The sequence below is a fragment of the Lycorma delicatula genome, chromosome 6 (genome assembly GCF_047948215.1).
Source record: "Lycorma delicatula isolate Av1 chromosome 6, ASM4794821v1, whole genome shotgun sequence".
NCBI classification, from domain to species: domain Eukaryota; kingdom Metazoa; phylum Arthropoda; class Insecta; order Hemiptera; family Fulgoridae; genus Lycorma; species Lycorma delicatula.
In genome coordinates, this window is record NC_134460.1 from 67,162,645 (window position 1) to 67,189,712 (window position 27,068).

Genomic DNA, 27,068 nt, shown 5'->3' on the forward strand with positions numbered 1-27,068 from the left:
TACAATCAGAAGTTAATAATTATTAATAAATCAATATATTTAAATTAAGAAAAAGTTAAAAAAGGATATGAAGTCTGATCGAACCGATATGCCTTCACTTTCTAAGATCCAAATATTTCAGTAATTAAAATTTTATTTGGCTACAACTCTGAAACCAATGAAAATAAGTATCAATTATCATATATATTTGAAAAGCACTTAACGAGGGCTTATTACTGCAGTTAAAAAAAAGTCCAAAATCCAAAAAAGTTTGATTTTGGGCTTTTTTGGATACTTTTGGTCCAGTCAAATACAATCAAAAGGGGAGGTACACAGCTAGTTGTTAGAACAGTCCTAAATCAAAAATGTCAACATTCTACGGCTAATCGTTTTTGAATTATGCGAGATACGTAAGTACAGATGTCACACCGAAACTTGTTAAAATGGATTCAGGGATGTTCAAAATATCCATTTTGACCATCCCTGAATATCCATTTTGACTGAATTCATCCTTTACTTCGTACAAGTAAGTAAAAGCTGGTATAAAATTATTTATCTCAATTGCGTGAGTGTCTGAAATACGTGGTAATATTAAAAAATTCATAATGACACACAATTTGCGTCATTTTTCCAAACGGAAAACCGTTTTATTTGAAATTTTTTTAATATAAATTCGCCTTAATATTAAATTTTAGATTTAATGCAGGTTATTATTAAAAAATTTAACTTTTTGTTAAGTTTTTGGTATTTTATTTACTACGTGATTTGGTTAAAAATTTGTACAGATAACAAGATTCATCAGAAACATCTCATGAAATATTAGCTTTTCATTTGCCTTATTTATGCAAAAATTAGTGATCTTTCAAAACATTTAAATTTCTTATAAATGAACAGAAAGTTTTTCACCAAGATTGTTAGGTTTGACTATTTATGATTTTTTATGGAGGGAGGGATTATTTTAAGAAACGTTTTCCTTCCATAATTATTATCATCATCAGTTCAGTCGTTATCAATCCGCTGCAGGATGAAGATCTCTTCAGCTCTTTTCCAACTAATACGGTTTCTTGCAATCTTTTGCCAATTCGGTCCAATGTATTTGATAATATCAATTCATCGAGCTTTTGGTCTTTTATGGGCGTTTTAACTTCTAGTGATATCCATTCCAGTGCTAATTTTGTCCATCTACTATCAGTTTTTCTTCATACATGGCCTGTCCACTGCCATTTTAATTATTTAATTTTCATGATGACATCATGCAGTTTTCTGTTTTCTGATCCATTTATAGGTCTTCCTATCCCGTCAGGTAACTTCAAACTTACGTCTTTCCATATTTCTTTGTGATAATCTCTGGCTCCCATAGTATACAAATATTATTATATTAATTCATAATAGTCTATTACATATTATTAATTATTATAAATGCTATTAATTCTTAAAATATATAAATACTGACGAGGACTTAATGTTTTCATCAATGTTACTCTTCTTGTCGTCATTGAAGGCGAAATTCTTCAAATCTTAAGGACGTTTTATTAGACTTGCATGTCAAATGTGAAGCGTGGTTAATAAATGTATATTTGTGAATGACCTTCTAATAGTCACTTATGCTGTTGTTTTTATTTAATCAAAATATATTTTTTGTTGACAAATATTAGTAACTTCAGTTTATCGTATAAGTAACAGTAATTGTTTCTCTGTAAAGTAATTTCTCTCCGATTAATACCTAGTATTTTTGTTCAAATTGTAGCAGGTAAGTTTACCACGACAGGATGTTTTAGTAATTAAAATCTAACAATTAATCTCAGATAGGTGACAGAATACTGAAATGTATAGCGTTAAGATATAAATGATTTGCTTAGACTATTTTCTTCGAACCCACCGGGTTGGTGAACGCGTCTTCCCAAATCTGATTGGAAGTCGAGAATTCCAGCGTTCAAGTCTTAGTAAAGGCACTTAATTTTATACGGATTTGAATACTAGATCGTGGATACCGGTGTTCTTTGGTGGTTGGGTTTCAATTAACCACACATCTCAGGAATGGTTGAACTGAGACTGTACCAGACTACACTTCATTTACACTCATACATATCATCCTCATTCATCCTCTGAAGTAATACCTGAACGGTAATTCCTTGAGGCTAAACAGGAAAAAAAACAAGAAAGTCTATTTTCTTCGAATCTCTCTATTCTTGAATTTGGTTACAATTAATATATCAGCGCTACTCTGTTATATTCAGTATGTGTAGTATATTAAGAGGAAACAAATTAGCATATAAATATATATTTTTTTTCTTTTCCTTAAGACAACTCTCTTTCAATATTCTTATTTATTCTGCAGACTATGCTGTTCAGTTTTAAAATTATTTTCATTCATCTTTATAATAAAGTCTTTATATAAGTACTAAAACTTTAAAATGGAACGGTATAATAATTTAAACTTTAAAGGAAAGCTATTAAATTCTTTTAACGAGTATATAAATATAAAATAAGTATTTTAAAGGATTAATTATTTCTTGTACTTAGATTTATTTTATCTTTTTTGTTGTTATAGATTTGTCGATTAGATAGTAACGTACTATCAAAGTTAAAAAGGTTCTTTATTATTACTATTATTATTATCTCTTTCATAAGGATTTCAATCTCGTTGAACGATATCGATTGTGTAAAAGTAGTATTAAAAGAGTTAATAATCATTTAAATTGAATTTGAACGAGTTTATTATCGAGTAGTAGAGAAATATAAGGAGTGGTAAACAACTTAAGAGATGAGAAGTTTATAGAGCTTAACTTGGCGCACAGAAAATGTGCACTAACGTACGGTAGCAGTTGTCGGTACTGATGTTCAACCTAAACCGAACCGGCCCAGTCTGCTAATACACCTCCAGAAGAAGATGTACTTAGTCGGGAGACTTAGTTTAATGACTTTGTTGTTGAAGAGAGAGAAGTTGGGAGTTGAGAAAAAGAGAAAGAGAGAGAAAAGCCACAACGTGATGTTTTGAATACTGAATGAGTAATGCTAGTTCCGTTCCTATATATATGTCTTAGTTATGGTACAAACTGGTACTATTACAACTATACACTGGCTCGTGCGACAAAATAACTGTTTTTTTCCTTTTCTTTTTTTTGGGGGGGATATTTTACTTTTTTATTTATATTGTTGTACTTTTTACTTATAGAGATTTTTATTTTCGGATTACCTGTACTTTTTTATATATATCTTTAGAATTATTTATATCAACCTTTACATTTGTATTATCTTTATACTTTATCTCTTTCATAATCAACAAACTTATCCGAAATTCTTTTTTGTTATTTTATTGTAGTACTAGAAATAACTTTTCTATTAGATCTTATCATAAATTTTTATTCAGTTTCCTTTTTTAAAGGATAGATACATTATTTAAAAATATTTATGTAGTGTTAAGCAGCTTGTTTTTATCATTTTCTTTTATTTTCGAAAGTATTTAATTAAATGATGTGGAAAAAGAAGATAGTTAAGAAAAACAGTTGGTTAGGATCCTAACGAAAAAAACTTTCTCTTGTCGTTGATTTTTTTGCTTGTCATTATATCAATTTGTCAGTTAATTTTTGAATCTTCTTTAGTAATCCATAGATCGCATTCTTAATTTTAATTTTATTTACTGTATTTTTTTTTCATTTGATGCTTTAGTACCATACATACCTGAAAAAAATCTCTTGAAAATAAAACTTAAGTAGTGTATTTTAAATTCTTTAAGTTTACTTTTTTGAATACTACAAAATCGAATTTGAAGTCTATACTGCCAAAAAAATATTTGGTGTTTAATTTGACGCTGAACAGGTTTTTTTTTTATGTTATAGTTCGTATGTTTTTTTCGTTGGTTTAATTATATTATTTTTATTTATATTACCTAAATGGCTACAAAAAAACTCTGCTCATACGAAAAATTTTTCAAAAGAAACGTAAAAGCCGACAAATTTGAGTCTTATAAAAACAATAATAGGAATGTAAGAAAATTTTTAAAAAGAATGCCAAGCGTAAGCTAAGACTCAAGAATGAAATATGTAAATTTCAACAAAATATCTGATGTGGACATCACATGATTTCCTTGTACGCCTATTAAATTATATATATACATTTTTTTAAATGAAAAGTACATCGAATTTTATTTCACTAATAAATTGTGATTTTTCATTTTTTTAGTGCTATTATTAAATTATTATTTATGTTAAAACCTTTTTTACAATCAGAGGTTAATAATTATTAATAAATCAATATATTTAAATTTAAAAAAAAAAAGTTAAAAAAAAATTAGGAAATGAAGTCGGATTCGAACCGATGTGCCTTCCCCTTGCAAGATCCAATTATTTCATTAATTAAACTTTTTATTTGGCTTTAACTCTGGAACCAATGAAAATAACTACCGCTTATGATAAATCATCGAAAATCTCTCGATGAGGGCTTATTACTGTACTTAAGAAAAAGTCCAAAATCCAAAAAAAAATAGGATTTTGGACTTTTTTGGACATTTTTGATCAACTCGATTGCAATCAAAAAGGGAGGTGCACAACTAGATGTTACAACAGTCCTAAATCCAAAATTTCAACATTCTACGGCTTTACATACATACATACAGACGTCACGCAGAAAATAGTCAAAATGAGTTCAGAAATAGTCAAAATGGATATTTCCGTTGAAATCTGAAAACCGAAATTTTTCGCAATTACAATACTTCGTACAAGGAAGTAAAACAAAAGATAAATAACTCCACTTTATCTGATTTATGATCATCTGTCAAATGAGACTGCCTAGCAACATTCTCATCGGCTGAATTTAATAAAAGATAAATTATTTATTAATTCATCCGGAAATTAATGTTGTATTGAATAATAACTGCTAGAAATTATAAGATGAAATACTTAACTAAAGAAATAATCGCTTTTAAACTATAGTTATATGGCATTAATTTTTAAAGGGAGTTTATAAATAAATAGATTTATATAAAGTGTATCACAATAAGAACGGGTATTTTAATTAAGAAAAAAGAAACTCATTTTTCTTGTCATCATTTTATATTTTTATTACAATGTAGGTGAAGCATGGAATAATATGCTAGCCAAATGACTAATATGGCTCCGTCGGCAGGTGTCCATTCTTTAAATAAAAATTTCAAGTAAATATCGCATTTCTGTAAGTCAATTTTTTCAATGCAACGACAAATTTCGTTCTTCACCTCCACCAGGTGGTGAAGAACGAGGAAAACACAGGCAACCTTTATCACAAAATTTTTCATTCCATTTCATGAACTCCTTCATGACTCCTTCACCAGGAGTCTGTGGGTTATTGGCATATACTTTACTTTTCAAATAATCCCACGAAAAGCAATCGCAAGGGGTTAGATCGCTCGATCTTGTTTGCCATTTCTTATCTCCAAATGAGAGATCAAACGACCTGGAACTCTGGTCTGCAATAATTGGATGATTTCACTTACGGTGTGGCAGGTCGCACCGTCCTGTTAGAGCCATGTATTTTCCACGTCCATATCTTCATATTCATAAAAAAAGATAATCATAAAAAAAAGGTTATTTCCAATAACCTCTAACTTTCACTAAGGTAGATACACAATATGGCGGTTTAGAATATTGTAATTCGAAAATGGCGCGTAATTTAAAATACTGGTCTTATTGAAACACCTTAACCCTATGTCTACATATATATATATATATAAAATATATATAAAATTATTGATTGCGAGATACATGTTTACTTGATTGTGTAATGGATTTTGAAAGGATATTTCTATAGGCCTAACTTGATCCAGTCTCTTCAGTTCGTCCTGAACTTCCCGATTCTGGAGAGGAAAACACAGGCAACCTTTATCACAAAACTTTTCATTCCATTTCATGATAATGTTGTTCATAGAAACATATTCTGTTCAAAACTTTCTAATTGTATTGTCATAGTGGATGCATATTTAATACACAGAATTTCTTCTGATTTGGCGTCATATTTACTACTACTGCTGTCTCTCTTGTTATAGAAGCAACTATTTGTGTACCTTCATTTAGTTTAGTACTAGTTTCATAATTTGTGATAGTTAATTTTTTTTTAAATTCCCTGATTTATAAATAATATTTTTTTTTAAATTGAAAGATTTTTTTAATTGAAAACCCTTAATATTCTCTAAAAGAATAGAATTTATTTATGTTAAAATTTTTCTTCAATTTATTTTTATACTTATCGCTCGATTTTATTATTTTCTGGTTGTTTTTTTCTTAATTTGTATTTGTTTTCGATTGTTTTTCTTTTCGCAAATGAAATATTATACTTGTGATTGTGAATAATAATTCAATAATAATAATAATAAATATATATATGAAAAAATATCAGAAGTTATTATTGAAATAAAATTTTATGTTTTTTCATTTGAAAAAAAAAATGTGTATATTTAATTTAATAGGGGTACAAGGAAGTCTTGTGGTGTCCACATCAGAATATTTTTTTATAATTGTACGTATTGATACTAGTCATTGTAATACTAGTCATTGTTTTATGTTCATAATTATTGTTTTAATATTATTTAATTTAGTGAAGTTTCATTATTTAAATAAAAGTAATAATAAAAATATTAGTTAATTAATAATAAAATTATTATTTCATTTAATGTAGTTTTTACTTTCTTATACGAAGTAAAGGAAGAAATATTGTGATCGCGAAAAATTCCGGTTTACAGATTTCAACGGAAAAATCCATTTTGACCATCTCTGAATTCATTTTGATTAGTTTCGGTCTGACGTCTGTACGTATGTATGTACGTATCTCGCATAACTCAAAAACGGTTAGCCGTAGAATGTTGAAATTTTAAATTTAAGACTGTTGTAACATCCAGTTGTGCACCTCCCCTTTTGATTACAATCAATTGGATCAAAAGTGTCCAAAAAAAACCAAAATCCAAAAACATTTGGATTTTAGACTTTTTCTTAACTGCAGTAATAAGCCCTGATCGAGAGCTTTTCAACGATATATCATAAGTGGAACTTATCTTTACTGGTTCCAGAGTTATAGCCAAATAAAAGTTTAATTAATGAAATATTTGGATCTTAGGGGAAGGTACGTCGAATCAGACTTCATCTCTTTTCTTTTAATTTTAACTTTTTTTTATTTAAATATATTAATTTATTTATAATTAATAACCGCTGATTGTAAATAAATTTTTACGGTGAATAATAATTCAATAATAATAATTTAAAAAAATATATATATATATATATATGAAAAAATATGAGAAGTTTTTAATGAAATAAAATTTTACGTACTTTTCATTTGAAAAAAAAAAATGTATGTATTTAATTTAATAGGGGTATAAGGAAGTCTTGTGGTGTTGACATCATAATATTTTTTTTATAATTGTACGTATTGATACTAGTCATTGTAACTTTGGAATTAATGATAAAAGTAAGTAATAATCATAATACAGTAATATTACCATCTCGTAATTGCAATATGTTATATAGTTTGGTTGTGTAGATTTTCCGTATATTTTTCTCTTATCATTACTCAACCTCAATTATATTATTTATTTTTTCAACGATATCCAATTAATTTCTCTTGCAAATATGTGAGGATATTTCTACGGGAAACTTGAGCATATTCTCGAGTTGTTCTTTCTAGTAAAAAAATAATTATTTTCACCCGACTTTTATCTCTAACATAAAGCTACCTTTGGATACGCGTTTATTTGCTTAATGTGTCCTTTTCCCTGTAAAAAATCGTTCTTTCTCATTCGGTTTTGTTATTCTTGGTTTTATCCTTCCCAAATTTTGAGTTCTGTGAGTTTGAGCTAGAACTTAACTGAAAACATTAGGATCTATAAAATCCCTTTCTAGTCGTGACTCCACATTAAGCCGAACGGTTTAATGCCTTTGTGCCCAGGTATCCTAATTCCGTCCGTATAAATTTGGTATCCATTATTCAATGGATACCATCTCATTCTTGTTTCCTCTGTAGTTATTTATTTAATTTCAATATGTGTTTAAAACCAACGAATTTTCAGTTCATGTAAAAAAGGAAGGATTAACAAAGGAATCGTTGTAAAAAGATTCTTATATAAGGAAGAACTCGAATTGTTTTACTCACGTAAATCGGGTTGAGCCATGCTACCTTAAACGGAGGTGGATGTGTCAACTGAACCAAACTAATGCCCGACTGGTACTATTGGTTGACAGAGCACAGTAAACTTGTACATACTTAAACGTATACGTACGTACATACTTACATACACAAATTCAAAAGTACGTCAGACTAAACCGAACAGATACAACTTTAATTAAATCGACGGGGTCCTATTACCCTACCTTCGTTCTACCACTTTTCTTACTAAGAAAGCAGAACGTAGTTAAAGTTTTTAATGGCCCTTTTGCTAAGCTATAAAGAGCACCGGCCATTTGAATAACAATGACATCACGCGTGCATCATTATTCTCCTCTTGGCTGCTACTGTTCCCTGCTAGCCGAGTTACATTTTACTGTCTTATACATACACACTTCAATATCCTTTTACATAAAGTTTCCTTTTCTCATTCTGTAGACTTCACTCCTAACTATACATCTAACTCATTCTAGACGCCTTCCTTATAATATAATAACATTTCACCCTCTTCTCTTTCTCATTGTATATTATTTGCATTGTACCCTTCAACGTATTTATATAATTAATAATCGATATTTCGGAATAGTATTATTATTATTATTTATAATCTTGTTTTTTATAATAATGATCGGTGCGTAATTTGTATGTATTATTTAGAACGCGTCTGGTTTATAACTTCATGTGTAAAGAAAAAAGAACTACTTTCACGGAAGAATCAAGGGAAGCTGGGTGGAATAGAACTGTCCTTTTTGTAGTGTGTTACAATTAACACAATTAATTAAAAAAAGAAACCTGAATAAAATCTCGTATATGCTTAAACTTAATAAATTTATGAAATTGTAAATAAATAAAGGTAATAAAAATAAAATCAAAACTTTTAAGGATTTTGAGTACATATTATTTGTATATATTAAACGAAAATGTAGAAAATCTATTTTCTATTTAATTAATATTATTAAATTCATCATAGTAAAAGAGAATTGTTTAATTTAATTTTAAATAAATTAAAGGAATGGTCTTTAAAATGGGTTAATAAATCATTAAAAATAGTAGTATAAAAAAATAATATTCTTTATTGTAGACCGAAGTATCTACTATGTTAAGCAAAAATTGCTATTTTGTCTGATTTAATAGACGTTGATATTGATAAGTGTATTGTGTATGTTTGTATTTGTGTGTGTGTGTGTGTGTTATTTTTTTTATAAATACAACTTTATTACGGTATTATTACAATGACATTTATAAAAGTTATTAATTAAATAATCATAACATTACTGTGATAAATTCATTTTTCCTAGAAGTAAATAGTATCAATATCATTCTATGATGTAATACCATATTAGTCATACTGGTTACTCCTCCAAATTATTTCACTCTGAGCCATTTAAAAATATCTTTAAACAGTCATATTTTATCATTAATATAAATATTGACTTACAACATATCTTTACAAGTTTTTGGTCTTCAAAGAGAAAAGAAATCGTTTTAACAATTTTAATTTTTTATAAGTGATAATTATAAAAAAAAATGAAGCTCAACAAAATTAGGACAATAATTTTAGGTCATATTTGTATTCAGCCTCAAAAAAAATATTTAAGAATAAGCCAATATTATTTGTATTATTATTATTTTATTATTAACAAAACTCGCGTAGACCAGTGTTAAGTGCTTTATTGTTATTTTTAGCGGATTCCCAAAGAGTTTGTAGAAGTCTACTGCGCCTGATTACATTTTATAAGAGGGTGTCGGGGGATGGGGGACTAACTTTTCTTTAGGTTTTGTAGTCTCCTGAACACGATTCTGCAATGTTTATGTACATATAAGATTTTTTCGTTTGCTAAACCAGACAAAAATCTAAACCGATTTTTACGAAACTTAGCGGGACGATGTAAACTTATTGGGGTGGGGGTAATAGATCCCTATTGATTTTCAAGCGAATTGGTTTACGGAAACCAGAATTAAAGTCAAAAAACGGGGTTTTTGGGGGTATATTGTCAGCTTTTTTCGTCTACTGGACGCAATTTTTACCGATTTTGATTAATCTTGGTAGGATAATGTAAACCTAGTATAAATATAACCCTATTGATTTTCAAGCGAATTAATTTACAGGAACTGGTTTCAGGCAAAGAACGAGGTTTTGGGTATGTTTTTAAATAACTAAAACTGGACATCCACCCTTCTGACGCACTTAACTGCGACAGAGGTTTTTATTACTGTGAATACGTCTTGATATGTTAATTTTTATTTGTCTGTACTTTTTTTTCATTAATTATCTCGGAAATAAGTAGATTATTTAGATTATTTATTTCGTAACTAACACATATTCAAACTACCAGCTCGTAGAATGTAAAAATGTTTTACCTCCTAAAAATTCGTTCACTAAGAACATTTTCTTAGTAATGCTTTACTGATCTAAATAATTAAGGCTCAGTGTTCCATAGATGGAAGAGGACACAATAACGCGAATGTGTTATAAGATTTAAATTTGGAGAGTGTGTTTGGTGGAAAAAATAAATTTCTCTTTCAAAATCAAAGGTTTTTTTAAATTGATCTTTCGTGAATTTTCTTTATAAATCATGTAACTATATAAAAATACTTTAAATTATAAAATGATGTCAATCATTACGAGTTTCCTGTAAATATATCGACCTTTTTACGTAAAGATGAGATAAGTGAATCTAGCCAATCAAGAGTTCAAGTTAACTTCTTTTCTTCATTCTAATTTCATTAAATTTGTGCAATAAAAATTGAATAAAACCTCTTTTAAAACAATTTAAAATTTTTATTAAACTTTTTTATGTATGTATTATTTTTTTATTAGTAATACTGTAGGTTCTATTTGACCTACTATCTTTTGGATTTTGGCAAGATTTACCTAACTGTGAAGGCCTTACAATGATAAAATCCACACAGCTAATAAGAGTTTAGATAAAGTGTCTTTTATGGTAGAAAGATAACGGAACTTGACCACTCAGGGTGTAATGCTACCCGCACAACAATTCATTTCTGCATTTTATAACTTTTTTCTGTTGACTATCGTTAAAAACGCATGAAATTATTAATTTTACATAGAAACTGATGAGAACGTTTATTATCCATTATACATCAAGTTAATAATTAAAATCGCATATACATTTCTTGAGGTAAGAATAAAAATTTAACATTAACTTTTCGATTATTGAAATATAATTTTGAGATAAAAGGAATTAGCCAATCAGAATTCACTTATCTCTCTATTTAAGCATTCCGGTTATTCAATCAATTCAATCCTGCCAGATAATTAAAATGTAGTAAGTACTTTGGTTATTATTACCTAGGTTATTATTTTTTTTTATTTTTTAAGGAGACTAGTTATTCAATATTGATCAGAAATGTTTCGTTTTTAAGAAGCGATATCTTGATTTGGGACTTCCAAGTTAGCGCTTAGTTGACAGAATAATATAAATCAATCGAAATTATAAATCTTCTTCTTCTTTAGTGTAACTGTCTATTTACAAGTATTAAGAAACTACTCACCGGGTTGGTCTAGTGGTGAACATGTCTTCGCAAATCAGCTGATTTGGAAGTCGAGAGTTCCAGCGTTCAAGCCCTAGTAAAGGCAGTTACTTTTATACGGATTTAAATAATACTAGATCGTGGATACCGGAGCTCTTTGGTGGTTGGGTTTCAATTAACCACCCATCTCAGAAATGGTTGACATGAGACTGTACAAAAAAGTAGAGTAGTACAGATATGAAGTTCACTTACATATCATCTTCATTCATCTTCTGAACTAATACCTGACGGTGATTCCCGTAGACTAAATAGAAACGGATAGAAGCTATGAAAATGAAAATGGAAAACAAAACGTGTGTTGATGGATGTAAATTAATTAACCGACAGAAGCTATGAAAATGAAAATGGAAAGCTATGAGTATGAAAATGAAAATTTTGTTGCGTATGTTATACCTGACCAAGGGAATCCAATCCATTAATTTATGAAATAGGTTGTCGATGTAAATATAATGGTAATTTTTTTTTTAATGACTTATAACCGTATAATAGTGTTAAAAGTCGCAAACATCTTACGGACATGACGTTACAGTCTTATTGACGTAAAAATTAATTTTATTTCTTGACGACCGATTATTATGAACGTAACAATTTTTAATTTAAATATGATTATACATTTGAATTTGAATTAACATCTTATGGGAAATCCCTGATGATGGAGTAACGTCTCCGAAAGTATTCGGATATATATTCTTTTTAAATTGTTGGAAGTGGAACTTTAATTTACACAATTATACTCATATTTCTTTGAATGATAAAATTAAAAAAAAGTTTTTGATTGAAATATAACAAACTGGTCATATTTTATAAAAACAGGAATTTTTAAAAAGTTTTATTTGTTGATTGAGGGGGACCAAAAGTATACAAAAAGTGACTGTCTGAACTGTGATATATTGATTATATATGTGATTAAGTTCTGGTTATTATTTGTAAGATTTCTATAAAAATAATGAAAGGAGTTTTTTTCTTTACGATTAGAATTTTTTCTTTTTACTTGATGGTATCCTTATATAGGCTTGAACTTTTGCGGGGAATATGAAAATTAAATTTTGTATCGTATGAAAAATGCCGTGCCTGACCGGGATTTGAACCCGGAACCTGCGAATGAAGGGCCACTCCGCTACGTAGATCGGTATTTATTGTAAAATATCATGATTAAGTAAGTAAATACTTTTAAATACATGAATTAAGTGTTAGTTAAAAATTATTTGATAAATTATCTGTAAACTAAATTAGAAAATGTATGCTGCAGATCGTTCATGATCGTTCGTGAATTGGCGGTTCAAATTTATTGTAGGTTTTATTTTATTGTCTGTTAATTTTTTTTTTCTTTGCTTTAAGGTTTTACAACAAATTTTTCGAAATATGGAAATAACAGGAGCAGCTCTTTAAATGTTATTCGTGTATGAAGAATTGCGTAATTTTGAAATACGTAGAAATGCGTTAATACTGAAACGATTTAATTTTTTAAAGTACTTTTGCGTTTTAAAATATTGCTGTTACCTTTTTTTATGAATAAAAAAATAATAAAATTTTGTGCATTAAGACAAAAATATTTTATTATTTTATTTATAATAAAATAATAATTTAATGCCTGGCCCATTAGGGTAATTTAATTTAATTTAATAAACAGTGATTATTTTAACAATTAAATGTGACAGCCTGATATAATTAAAGTAGTCCTTGTTTTAAATTTATAGGATAATTTTATTATTATAATTATTATTTTTGTGTGCGTAAGTGCACGCGCGCGTGTTTTAATAATATGGAAATTATCGTATAATTTATCTATTCAGACATTCTGTTGTAATTTTCTAATTTATATTGTTGAGTATAAAGAATATATCGATGCTGTATCGAACAGCATTTGTATAACACATACGAAGGTAAGTTCATTCAGATGATGAAGGATTTACGAGCGTGACATATATGAACGTCTTATGATGATCCTTTTTTTAAGAAAGGACATATAGTAGCGCCATTCCGTTATTTTGCGAAGAGTCCAGCGAAGAACCGTGTGAGATATGGTAGCACAATAGCCCATCCCATTGAATATGCATGGCTGGCAACGGACCGATGAAGAATGCTGCTTCAGGGTGCGGGAGTACGATGTGAGAAGGGGTGGTAAAGGGAGGGTAATGGATGTTTTGGAGGGAAATTGAAGCGGCCTGGAAGCTTCTTTCGCGACGTTTCCAATGTACTCGCTAATGTTTTGTATTCTTTAGAGCCCGGACCATCCTTCTGAGCTGTCCTGGTTGCTCTTATTTATCTTTCAGTGTCACTGGCCGCACCCTGCAGCACAATTCCACCCCTCTCGTTTCCTAACCCTCTCGCCACCACCTCCACCCCCTCAACCCTTAGCTCACTTGCTGTTAGATTGGATATCGTTCATCCATCCCTTTTCCTACCACTATTTTTTAAAACACCTTTTTTCCTATTTTCTCTTTTCTCACCCGGTCTTTTTCCATTGTGTGCTTTGGCTGTTTATGCGCTTTGTGCATTTATAAGCTCTTTTTCATTTGTCTTAAAACTTTACACTTTTTTCTAATTTTGCAGCCGTTGTTTTAGCTATTTATTTTTACGGTTTTATTAAAAATGTTACCTTACTTCTGTTTTAAAAAGTTAATTAAGAAAGAATGAAAAACTTTTCTTAATTTTTATTTCATTATATTGAATTCATTTTTCATCAATATTTGTTTATTATCTGTTTGAAGGTAGCTTTTCTTTGGAGCAGGTTGTTTACTGACATCTGAAATATTTATTTTAACATTACTTTTCTATATTTGTGTTTACTTTACTAATATAAAATAAATTTAATCCGTCTCTCAAACTATGTACACATAGAAAACATTAATTCCATTTATAGTTCATGTAGTTGTTATATGTTTTTATTAATTTGTTTAATGTATTTACTTTTGTATTTGCTTAAAAAAACTCGTTCATAATTGCATTGACTTACGCCTCCCGTAGAAAATAGTTTTCTGTGATGTGGTTTTATGTGACAGTGTAAGTAAGTAAATATATCATATTTACACTACTGAGCTGAGTGGAAACAATGCGTATTTAATGCATTATTTCTCTTAAAAAGGAGGTACGTAAATTTTACATCATCTGCCTTATACATTTTGTTACAGGTGTAATGTACATAAAACATCTGAAATACTAGCAATAGTAGTTGGAGTTCCTTTCTCTGAGAGTAATGAATAATGATGTACATTTTTACCCTTATTGTGAAAAGAGTTGTTAATTTTAGGGCTGAATATTGCCTGTATTTTGGTTTGTGTTGCACGCTGATGTACAGTAATATAATCAAATAAGAGAAAAAACCAATTAAGAGAATGAAAAACAAAAACCAGATGAGAGGATGGCAAACCACCTCATTCCTTACTCTATCTTGCAAGGTTTACTCTGTCTGTAACGGTATTTTCATGTACATGTTCCATATCAAGTTATTTATTCTAACTGTCTATTATGTTACATAAGTTATATACCATCATGTGTACAAAAAATCAGGTCTAAACGAAACTGGTTACTATTTGAATGTTTAATAGTGGCAGCCTATCATCACCCTTGCCACCCAAATAAATGTAGAAATTATAAAAAAGTGAATTTCCCAAAGGAAATTTTCTTATTTTCCATAAAAAACCAGAATGGGGTTATTTCTATTCACCCTAAGGGGTGATTCAGAAAGCAATAAATTTAAAAATCCAAAACTCTCAAATCAATTTTATTTTTAATTCAGGATGCATTTATTCATATTGGAACAAAGTGTATTTTAAAAAAATAAAATTGTTATGAAAGTATAAAACGACTAGCACTAGATAGGGAATCTTGGAGAGCTGCATCAAACCAGTCAAATGACTGAAGACAAAAAAAAAATGAAAGTATAGGAAGTGAAAGGAAAAATATGAAAAAGTATTGTCTTTATAAAATATTCCTGCATTTATACACGAAAGATAATTAAAATAAAGAATATCAGATTATTATGTATTATTTATTAACAACTATTGTTTTTACAATTACTGGAAGAAATGTAATGAATTTTGTAATATTTTAGTAGTTTTTGTGGTAATATTTTCTGCACCCTTCCAGATTCATTTATAAAGTATACTAGAAATCTAGTAACTCAGATTTTTATTTATTTAGGCTTTATAAGTTAGAATTTTAATATTTTTCTATTTCATTAGATTTAAAAAATCCTCAATAGGTTTTGATCAATTTTTTAAACAGATCAAATGTGTTTCACACTCTTAAGTAACTTACCCACAATCAAAAATTGTTCAACTGTATTATGAAAACAATTTGACAGTTTTTAATGAAAAATAGTTTAGAATATAATATTAAAGTTTCTTCAAAATTTCTTTCATGATTAACACTTGTTTTAAGGGTTATGTAAATACTGAATGAGGATACTTACTTTTCTATCAGTTTCCCTTTGATTTTACTATTTTTGTACTATGGAGCAGTTTTATGACCTCTGAAACTGTTTAGCTTTTATTATGAGTTTTATATTCTAATTCAGGGATTGGCAATGCGGCGCCCGCAGGTGCCATGGCACCCTCAATGAGATTTTTATATGCCCTCACTATCTACTAAGTCCAATAACCATATTGCATCACATGTATATAAGAAAATATAATTGCACAAGCTCAGTGTCAGCAAATAGCAATCAATGTCATACACTGACACACTTGCTACTTAACATGTATGAATATTCTTACTTTTGATAAATTTGGTAGTATGTTACCATATTCTGAGTGCTACGTATTTTGAGTGTTATTATTATTGATTATATTTTATTATTTATGTATTATTAGTAACCATATCACAGAAGATAGTCGCGCTTTTCACTTTCAAATACGTATCACACTGGTTAAACAGATTTTATAAATAACCCATCATGAATAATTGTAAAAGAAAAAAAAATGTATTCTTTTAATGTTGACTGGGAAGAATAATTTCGTTTTATTGACTTTAAAGGCAAATGTATCTGCCTATTGTGTAGTAATAGTATGGCACTCACAATAATTTTTGAATTTATTTTTTGCCATTACTGACAAAAAGGTTACCCGACCTCTGTTCTAATTGATTAAGCTGAAGGACTAATCTAAACTATGATGGACTTGTTTAAAAGTCTAAGGGCATCTCCATTCCATGTAACCAGTACAGTATTTACAGCATAAGACAAACTCACAGTAGCAGCCTATGTATATTATAACAAGATCAATATAACAGACCTGAGTAACAAATCCTTGCCAATTAAGAAGAAAGTAGTACAAAATTATAATGAAAGGAATTCAGAAAGGATCCTTTTTCTAAGACTAACAGGTTCGTGTAACAATCATTCTTTATAATACTGCCCATAGCACACCTCCAACAGATGTTGTTCAATAAGAAGGATTACTGGACCAGGGTAGGAATTTATGGGAAAATGTAAGTACGCAGACGATAATTTCATGCCTCAACAATTAAGGAATGTGGCCGATTCTGCAGGTCAGGGTATATAAACACTGTTCAGACAAGGGATAAAGTCAGTATTAAGTGAAGAGTATGAAGCTAGTATAAGCATAGTGCTGCAGGTTGTGGTCGACACGATTGTAAGACGGCATAGAACAATGAGTAAAGTGATGTCACAAGCATTCCAGTGTGGACAGTGATTGAATCCAGGAAGTTGTTCAGTTAGTTACTGGTAGACAATTAGAGGTAAAGTACTAAACTCAGTCATAAATTGCTATGGTAGTTTTATTTGTAAACAGCAAAGGTATGTGCAGAAAATGGAATTGAGTGAACTTTAGACTAATCTTATCTTCTTATTAATACAATACTAGATGTTAAAGGTCTTAATACCAGAAATCATTATGATGTCTTTTGTCAATGGGACTGAATTCTGATTTTTATGATTTAACTCCCTTTAAATAAATCCTATCCATACTTGAAATTCCATTTTGTATGTAATCTATTGATTATTATTTTTGACATTTATTATTTTTATTATTATTATTATTATTGTGGTTGTTTTTTATTATTATTATTATTATTTTGGTCATTGTTTTTACTATCACTGTTATTATTATTATTATTATTATTATTATTATTATTATTATTATTTATTTACCTTATTCTCTATGTTTTTGAAATTAATAAATTGTATTTATAATTGTTAAATTAACATAAAATTAAATTAAACAATTAAATTAATTGTTAACATTTTTAATTGTTAGTCTCTCAGAATCTTGATCAAGCTGCAAACATGCAACAGTATATATATATATATATACACATCATTGTTTGCTCACTTAGATGAAATAACAACTATAGATTGCTTAAATTCTAATTTTCTCCATTATTTAGTTAAATTTTGTTCAATTTAAGCATTTCCTTTATTAGTTTATTGTATTATACTATAAATAAATAATTTTTCTATTTTGATAGGTACATAAAAGTGTATTATATAAATTACAACAAGAATGCATAGCTATGTGTTACTTCATGTATAATGAAAATGAGTGTACATTTACTTGAAAGGACCAAGAAATTCATTATGAAATGGCCAAACCATTATCGTAAAATATACAACTAATTATATATAAGTAAAAGTGGTTAATCTACAGATACTGCAGTTTATGTTATTAATATTAGTTAAAATTTTTTTCTTGATTTCCATTCTTCAAAATTAACTACCGAAAAATTATTTATCTGAGAATTCAATTTAAAACCATTTTCCTACATTTTTTCATTTTTATTAATTTTAGATGAAACATGTTATAACATTTATTATTTATATTCATTTCCTTGTAATATAATAGCAGGAAATATCTGAGATGGCCTTTTGTATTTTTATGAGAGAAAACAGCTTTTAAAATTGTTATTTCTGTTTCAAATGGTCAAACAGTACGGTAAAAGAAGAGTATATGGATTTAAAATGAACGAAGGAACTGAGGGAGGATGCTCAAATGGTGCGCAAGTAATACATTGTAATATCGAATCTGCTTGAGTTATCATTATAATGTCTTCAGTTTGTTCTGGCCATTGCATTCATGATGAAATGTAAAATTCATTGTTTTTTGTTTTATGCATGTGTATGTGTGTGTGTGTTTGTGTGTATATATATTTCCTACATAACAATAAATTGTGTTTGAATCTACATTGTTTCAAATACAAAAACTTTATTGCATAGTCAAAATTTATTACTAAATTATATATTGCTTTTTTAATATTAAAAACACAGGCTAAATTATTGGTAATGTTATAATATACATAAAATTAACTTTATTGAAAGATCTTTATTTAATAAGGTTTGGTGGTATATTAACTTTTAATTTTGTAAAATTAGGAAACATTTTTCTTTCTATTCATTAATTTAATTTATATAGGCCTGAACGAAAAATAATTGCTTAATCTTTCCCTTCTCATTACCTGTTTCACTACGATTTCGTTATCACTGTAATCTAAAGTTTACTCCTTGATTTAAATAAATGTAGAATAAAAACAAAAAAAAAAATTTCTTACAGAATGCTAAAAGACGCTTTCAAAAATCAAATTTATTAAATTTTTTATAACTGATTACAGCCATAGTATAGGTTTCACACAAAATAAGCCATCTTTAATATATTGAGGATTCCTCTGTTAAGTGCATCTAAAAGTAGTTCAACAATCTTCTCACATCACTCCCATAAATACTTAATCTTTGAAATTCTTCTTCTATTTGGTGCTTTGCTAACAATCTTTCATTTCAAAATGTGCTGTAGATTACATTTTTATTTCTAATTGTATGGCCCAGAGATTACAGTTTCTTTAATATAATATAAATCATGCTATCAGCAGGATACTCATGCATTCAACCTTTCGCATTTCAGAATTTGTTAACCCAAGTCATCTTTGAAACTCTCCAGTACACATTTGTAAAAAATGTATTTCCTTTAATCAGACTACCAGTTATCCATCCATACATCCATCCCATAAAGTACTGCAAACATTAACACCCCAATATATAAATTATCATCTGTACGTTTAAATTATGATTCTTTATTAATTATTCTTTACAAAAATTATGAAAGACTGGAAAATAATATCAAAAGTTTATACATTTTTCTCTTTCACTTTCATATTAAACCTGAAATGAGGTGTTTGTTATACTGAAGTATTTTTGGGAATAATTACTATCTGATGTCAAGTCATATAGTTGTATCTGAGTCAAGTCATTTGGTAGTGGTATCTAACATAACAGATAGTCAAAAACCTTAAAAAAGTGAACCAGATAGATTAAAATCAGTTATACAAATATAGATTTCATTACTATAAATAAATAAATCTTTTATTCTGATTGGTACATAATAATGCATTATACAGTTTACATCATTATACGATAAATTATAAATATAAAAACAAATTAATAGATAGAAAAAAATAGATAAAAATTGTATTAATTATTTAAATACAAACACTTGAAATAATTGTAAGACAAATATGTTAAATATAAAAAATTACTATAAAATAGTTCAGTTTCAGAAGACACTACTGAAAATTATTTCATATTTATGTATATGTTGAATGAGATGCAGATAAATCAAGGATTTTTTTTTTAGTATTATTTAAAAATTCATCAACAGGGTAATAATTATTTAAAGAAAATAATGTGTAGATTCTACAAGACTCATAATTATGGCCACCAGATAATGATCTGTCAACCAGTATATATATCTAAAAATGGCTTTTATGAGTAACATAGTTGTTATTTTAATACTCATTTAATACTATTTATATGTTACTTTAATTTGATATTTTGTGTAGGTTGATTCATTTTCTTTAAAAAAAAATTAGTTCATCTAATTTAGGTTATTTTTTCCTTTCTTATTTTCTTCATCTTCTCCTTCTCCAATACATTTTTATGAAATTTTTATCCATAATTTTTTGTTCTTTATTAGAATTCAAGTTACTTTTCTTGTTCTGTGATATAACTAGGTAACACTGCTTGTTAAACAGGTAACTGGATTCTTTATACTTTTTTTCAAAAATTAAGTTCATATTAGTATGAACTTATATTACTGTAACTATAAGTTCTTATAATTATCAAAATTAATTTTAGCTATTATATATTTTTTGTAATAGTATAATTTGTTTACTTTTTTATATGTATTTGTGATTTACATTTTATAATTTTTATATATACTCGTAATTACTAACTACTGTTGCAGATTGCTAGATATAAATGAGTGGCAAAATCGAACATATGACACTATATCCTGTCTAAATCTTCTAGATCGTTGTGAAAATCCACTTACATTACTTCATGACATTAAAAATGCATTAGATCCACATGGTCATGTAATTATTGCCATTGTATTACCATATAAACCTTATGTTGAATCAGGTATGTATTTATTTATTTATTATTTTTTGTTTTGATGTTAATTTTGAAAAAAAATCATTGTTTGTAATTATCTTTAATAGATCTGTAAATATTTTTGTTATAAATAATGAAAAAAAAATAGTTTTTCATACAAAGTTGTTTTGTGTTCATTATAAATCTTCCATTAAAATTAGCTGAATTTACAAACTGTTACTCCATTCTTAGTTGACTGTATTTGTGATATATTATATAATTTGATTGATTAGTTTAATATATTAAGGGTAATGTGAAACACATGTGAACTGAAAATTATTGAGTTAAACTTTCTAATTTAAGACATGCCACCTACTAAATGTGTGTGGCGTGTTGCAAATTTTACAAACTTGTCAAGTTATAATGAGTGTATTATAATGACAAGGTACTTGTTGTTAAAAATCTTTGGGAATTCATTAATAAATTAATTAATTGGTAAATTTTGTGACACCGAGTACAGGATAAATACAATTTAGTGATAAATGAATTTTATAGCATCTTAATTATAGAAGTATTTCTGATAGTCCCAACTAAACTGTAGAACATTTTTTTCTATGAGCTTTAATTTGTTATTTACTAATTGTTAGAAATAATTAACTAACACCAAAACTAAAAATTATTAAATTAGACAGATTAGATTAATACTTTTGTACTTTAGGATAAGGTACTATATTTCAACTTTTCAGAATCCTTTTTTCATGAATACTCAGTTAATATTAATTAGAGAAAATTATATCTACATTAATGAAAATCATAAAAAGACAAAATATTTAATATTGAGGTTTCTGCAATCTTCAAGGATTTTATAAAACCAGCAGGAATTTTCAGGAATCTCTCATTGTCTCAGAGGGCAAAAGACTTAAGCTGGCATTTTAGCAGCTAGCTGTAATTTGTCTGATTAAAAAGCTAACATAAACAGATTAATTTGATTTTTGGTAATTAATATGTGATACAATTCATCTAACAGTATGTCTTATCTGCTGCAATCAGTACATTCTACAAATATTTTTTTAATAAGTATACAAGCTGTGTTTTGGTAATGTATATCTGAACTACTTTTTCGTAGCATGAACTTGAATTACAAAAATAACAAAATCTACATTTAATTTCACATTATTTAAAAAAAAAAATTAAAAACAAATATTTGGACAACAGCATCACAGGCTTAAAATAAAAGGAAACAGTACTTTTCTTTATTGTTATAATTTACCTTTTATGGAATAATTTTTTTTAATAAAAACCCTTTTTTTTAAATATTCTGTTTTATCATCAGTGTTTAATCAACATTTAAACTAGATGTAATTAAATCTTTACAGAGAATGAAATTAATTTTTTTTTAAGAAGATAAACAGCAATTAAATTGTACATTTGTTGGTTTATATTTACTTTAAGTAAGATTTTATGCTTGTTTTTCTGCTGTTAAACATGTTTGTTGTTTTCATTGGTATGTGGTTTGTATCTTATAATAACCTCTACAAAGTTCATCGCTAATAAAAAAAAAAATTATAAAAGAAGGGAAGGTAATTGGGTATTATGCATTTGTTCTTGGAACAATGATTAAATATAAAACTCATGAACATGTAAGTAAAAAATGGATTTTCTGTGTTTTGAAATTACTTCATTTAAAAGTATAAATCACTGTTTAATCATTTTAAAATGGAACTTAATGCTTACATTAATCAGAATAATAAAATTAAACTGAAATTTAAAGAATGATAAATTTCTGTTATAAATTATATATTTTTTATCTATTACATAACAAAGCTGACTATTATAGTGAAAAATACATGTTGCAATTCCTTGCGTTAAAAGTAGTTGAGGTAATGTCAGCGTGGAACGAATACCAGTGTTGACCTCCATTTGCTAATTGTTTATAAGTAGACTATGGATGAAGCTTTGCTTGGCAAAACGTTGCAATATTCCTAGGTAAACCAGTTTTTGTTAGATCATCAACTTTAAGCTTTGGTGACTGTTTTTGTACAACTTGGTGCAGGTTCCCTTTCAAATGATAACTACTTACTCTTAAAATTTAATTTAGTTAATGGTCATCCTAAACATTACTATTATAAAGATTAAGTAATATACACTTCAGTCATGTAACAAATTATTTATAAAATTATTCTTTGTACTAAAATGCTTGTTGCAAAGACAAAAAGGCATTTAGGAATGATGTATAATTATTTTTAAAGAGTTACAGTTAACTAGTATCAGTTACAATTGATATTTAATATGTTCAGTATATGTACTAAGCAGGAATGCACACACTTTGGCTAAGATATTAAATTAAACCATTAAAAAACATTTGAGATGATCAGATTTTGAACTCGTTAAATTCTGATTATTAAACCATTAAAAAACATTTGAGATAATAAGATTTTGTTCTTGTTAAATTCTGAATGATGCTGGGTACTCCAGAACTAAAACATAGTTTTGGTAAAACCAAGTATGAAAAGAAAATTGCAAAGCTAGAATGTTTAGATGGAGATATCATACATTTTTTATGAAAATTGTTTACGTATTAAAAAGATCAGGAAATTTCATTCATTACGTTGCTGAATAATGTATTTGATTTGACATTCATTTGACTAATGCTTTGTTTTTTTATGAAAGTAGTGCATTTCTAAAATTTTACGTTGTTGACTTGTGTTGAGATCTTGGTTTTATATATTGTGTGCAATATTTTATTATTATGGTAAAATGTTTAGTTTTGTGAGATGCTTGTAAAGAAACAAACAAGCAACAGATTATTGTGTTTAATGTCATTTATTGGGGCTTCCTTAAAAAGTCAGAATGAGTTTTCTAGTTACATTAATAGTCTACCAGATCATTTTTTTATGTCCATAAGTATGAATCATGTAGATCAATAATTAGAAAAATAAAAATTTTAATCTATCCTTGATTTCTAAATGAGCAGTCTTAAATTTAAAAAAAAAATTGTTATGTATTCTTAAAAAAATAACAATATCTATCTTTATCTACCAGGCAACAGAAGTATTTTCATGTAATTCAACGCAATATTTTGGCTTACATATTACAATATTTTATGCTTTTTTTATGATTTTTAATAAATTACCAAAATATTAAAAAAAAATCTCCCTTATTTATTTTAAATGCAATTTAAATATTCTCTTTTACAGAAACAATACTATTCTTTCAACGAACCTTTAAACAATCAAATTTTTTTTTTTAAATCCCTGAATTTTCTGCATTCCATTCAACATGTACATAATGTGTTCTCAAAGAGTTTTCATTAATGCCTTCTGAATTGTAAATTCTTTTGTAGTTAATTGTTACATCTAGTTTCTTTATGATTGACCTTAACATTTTGTAACATGGTTTCCTTTGATCCACTCAGGCAGGTATTGGGGCATTTCTTTATTTTAGCCATGGGACAGCATATTTAATCATTCCTAATGTTATTATACAATGCATTGTTATATGTACAATAAAAGTTATATTTATTTATATTGTGCCTGTTTCTGTTCTTTATATCTTTGGGTGAATGTATGGCCAGCCTGTCCAATGCAGTGTTTAGTTCAACATTGTTGTTTACCACAGCAAGCTTTTTTTTATAATATTACTGTATAATACATACTTATGTAGTGAATACTTTAACCTTATGGTTAAAGTAACCAGCAACTTACCTAGATCAATCTTGTTAAAGATATAAAGGCCAATATAAAATTGTTAAGATTATTCTATTATTTGTGCTTTCAGCATACATCCCTTGTTCTATAACCAATTAATTCCAGCTTAGTTGATTATAGGCTTTAGTGTGGTATTACTTGTTGGGGTGGCAATATTATTTCCAATATTAAACCATTATAAATTATTATCAACAATAATATAAATTATAACATTTAACTGCTTGTATTTTTTTTTTTTTTTTTTTTTTTTTTTTTGTTTTATAAGCACTTTTTTAGTGATCACTACTTTATCATATATATAAAAAAAACTTTTTATGTCAAAATATTGCAAATTCATAGACATTACAACAATATTAATAATATTATTAAAATTTTAAATTATTGTTTTATTATTAATTTAGTACTGATTACTATTACTATTAATTTTTTTATTATTAATATTGTTAATACTGTTAGGGACTATTGACCATAGTAGTCGATGCCCCTAAAAGCTCAAAAGAAGAAAAATGCTACTAATAGGAATAGTAAACAAAATTTAAGATCAGCTTAAAATTGTTAGTTACTGTGACTAAGAACTGAAGCTTTAAGATTTTACTATTATGTTGCCCCAAAATTATTAATAGGTGCTAAATTTCATAATGGCAGAAAATAAAATTAAAAGATTTATAAGTAAACTGTAACTTATACTATGTACTTATACGTATGCAATTTAGTGTTATATTCTGCTTTATTTAGTGTATTACTAATGAATGACATTTTACTGTAATCTTATGACAGTAACTTATTTCTTGAAAGCCTGATTATTAAATTTGTGGTACTCACTATTATAGACCTATATTAGAATATTGTTAGATAATTATGATTAATTCCTTATCAGCATGTTGGTTAGTTTTTCTTTAAACAAAAATTAGACATATAATTATTTTTTATTTTGGTATTACTTTTGATTAACAATCATAAAATCTATTACGTTGAGTAAAAATGCAAAAAAGGTACAGCCCCTTCACTAACGTGAGACAATCAAGTTTACTTGTAAGGTTGCTGTGATGATAATCTCAAAATAGTTTGTTACCGTTGAGGTACCTAATTTCACTACCATTTTATTATTTGTATAGTTATTCAATTACTCCATATTTGTCTTTTTATACATTATTTTTATCTTATATGAGATAATAAATTTTTTGTATAAAAAAAGTAACAGTATTGTAAGTTTGTCTTATTTTTATGTTAGTTTTAGTAATGAGATAATAAATTTGATTAAACTTTGTTAACATTATGAAATCTAATTTAAAATTTTTTCCTTTGTAAAACTGTTGAAGAAAAGAAATTGTAGTATAAGTAAATAAAAATGAATTTTCTACATCAGATAAACTGAAGCGCTTCAAGCACAGATATATTAAAAAAAACACATGCACACATTACCACACAATAATAAATTCAACCTTTGTAAGTCACCTCATAGAAATTGGGCACACATACAAAGTCATTAATCAAAACATGCAAATTTTATACAGAACAGATAAAAATAAGGATCTGAACACACTTAAATAATTTACAAACTCATTAAATTTTATTGAAGCAACATATTAAATAAACATAAAGCATTGATTAATGTAATCAACTACACAGTAAAAGGATTTTTTAACCTTTAAAAACAGGCACTATTAAAGTAGTGGTACTGGTAATGTCATTGAAATAGAATCTGTATAAATAGCAACAAAATATTATTTGAAGAATAATTTTTTATGTAATTTAAAAGTGAATCATGTAAAAAAAATTTTATATTTTTATAATATAAAATTTCATCATATTGTTCATTATTTGGAAAATTAATTCATTATATGTATTAGATAATGTGGCCTTTGAACAAGTCTTTGCTGTTTGAAAAAAAATATTTGGTATTTATTTTAGAGAAAATAAGATTTCCCGTTTTTGTTCATAGTGTAGTACGATAGATATAGAATTAAAAACTTTAATACATATATGGAATGAATCCAATCTCAAAGCCCAGAATACTAGGTGGGGAACAGGGTTTATGCCACACAACAGCATCATATGTGCTCGAAAAAACCTTTTGAGAGAGATTGGTAGTCAAAAACTTATTAAAAACTAAGAATAATATTAAATCACTAAACAGCAAGTATTGAATTGCTAAATGCATAACATATTAATATGTTACTGGACTTCCACTCAGCCACAGGCTGTACTTTGTATGAATTAGACAATAATAAAAAATGTTGGACAATTATAAAGAAAAAAGATATAGAATGAATTTTTAAAAAATGTGATAATAAAAAATTTGGGATTTCATCATTATTTTAATCATTAATCTTATATTTAACAAAAAATATGTTTTTAATGGATTATTTAGTTTTTCCACT

General features: G+C 27.5%; 1 protein-coding gene across 1 annotated transcript in view; it reads left to right on the forward strand.

Annotated features, from left to right (window-relative positions):
* The window catches only part of LOC142326645 (protein-L-histidine N-pros-methyltransferase), a 495,337-nt gene that overhangs the window by 466,740 nt on the left and 1,529 nt on the right, over positions 1–27,068 (forward strand). Inside the window, exon 5 of the mRNA XM_075369242.1 lies at positions 20,853–21,028. Coding sequence (XP_075225357.1) covers positions 20,853–21,028 — 176 coding nt within the window. The remainder of the gene's footprint in view (positions 1–20,852; positions 21,029–27,068) is intronic.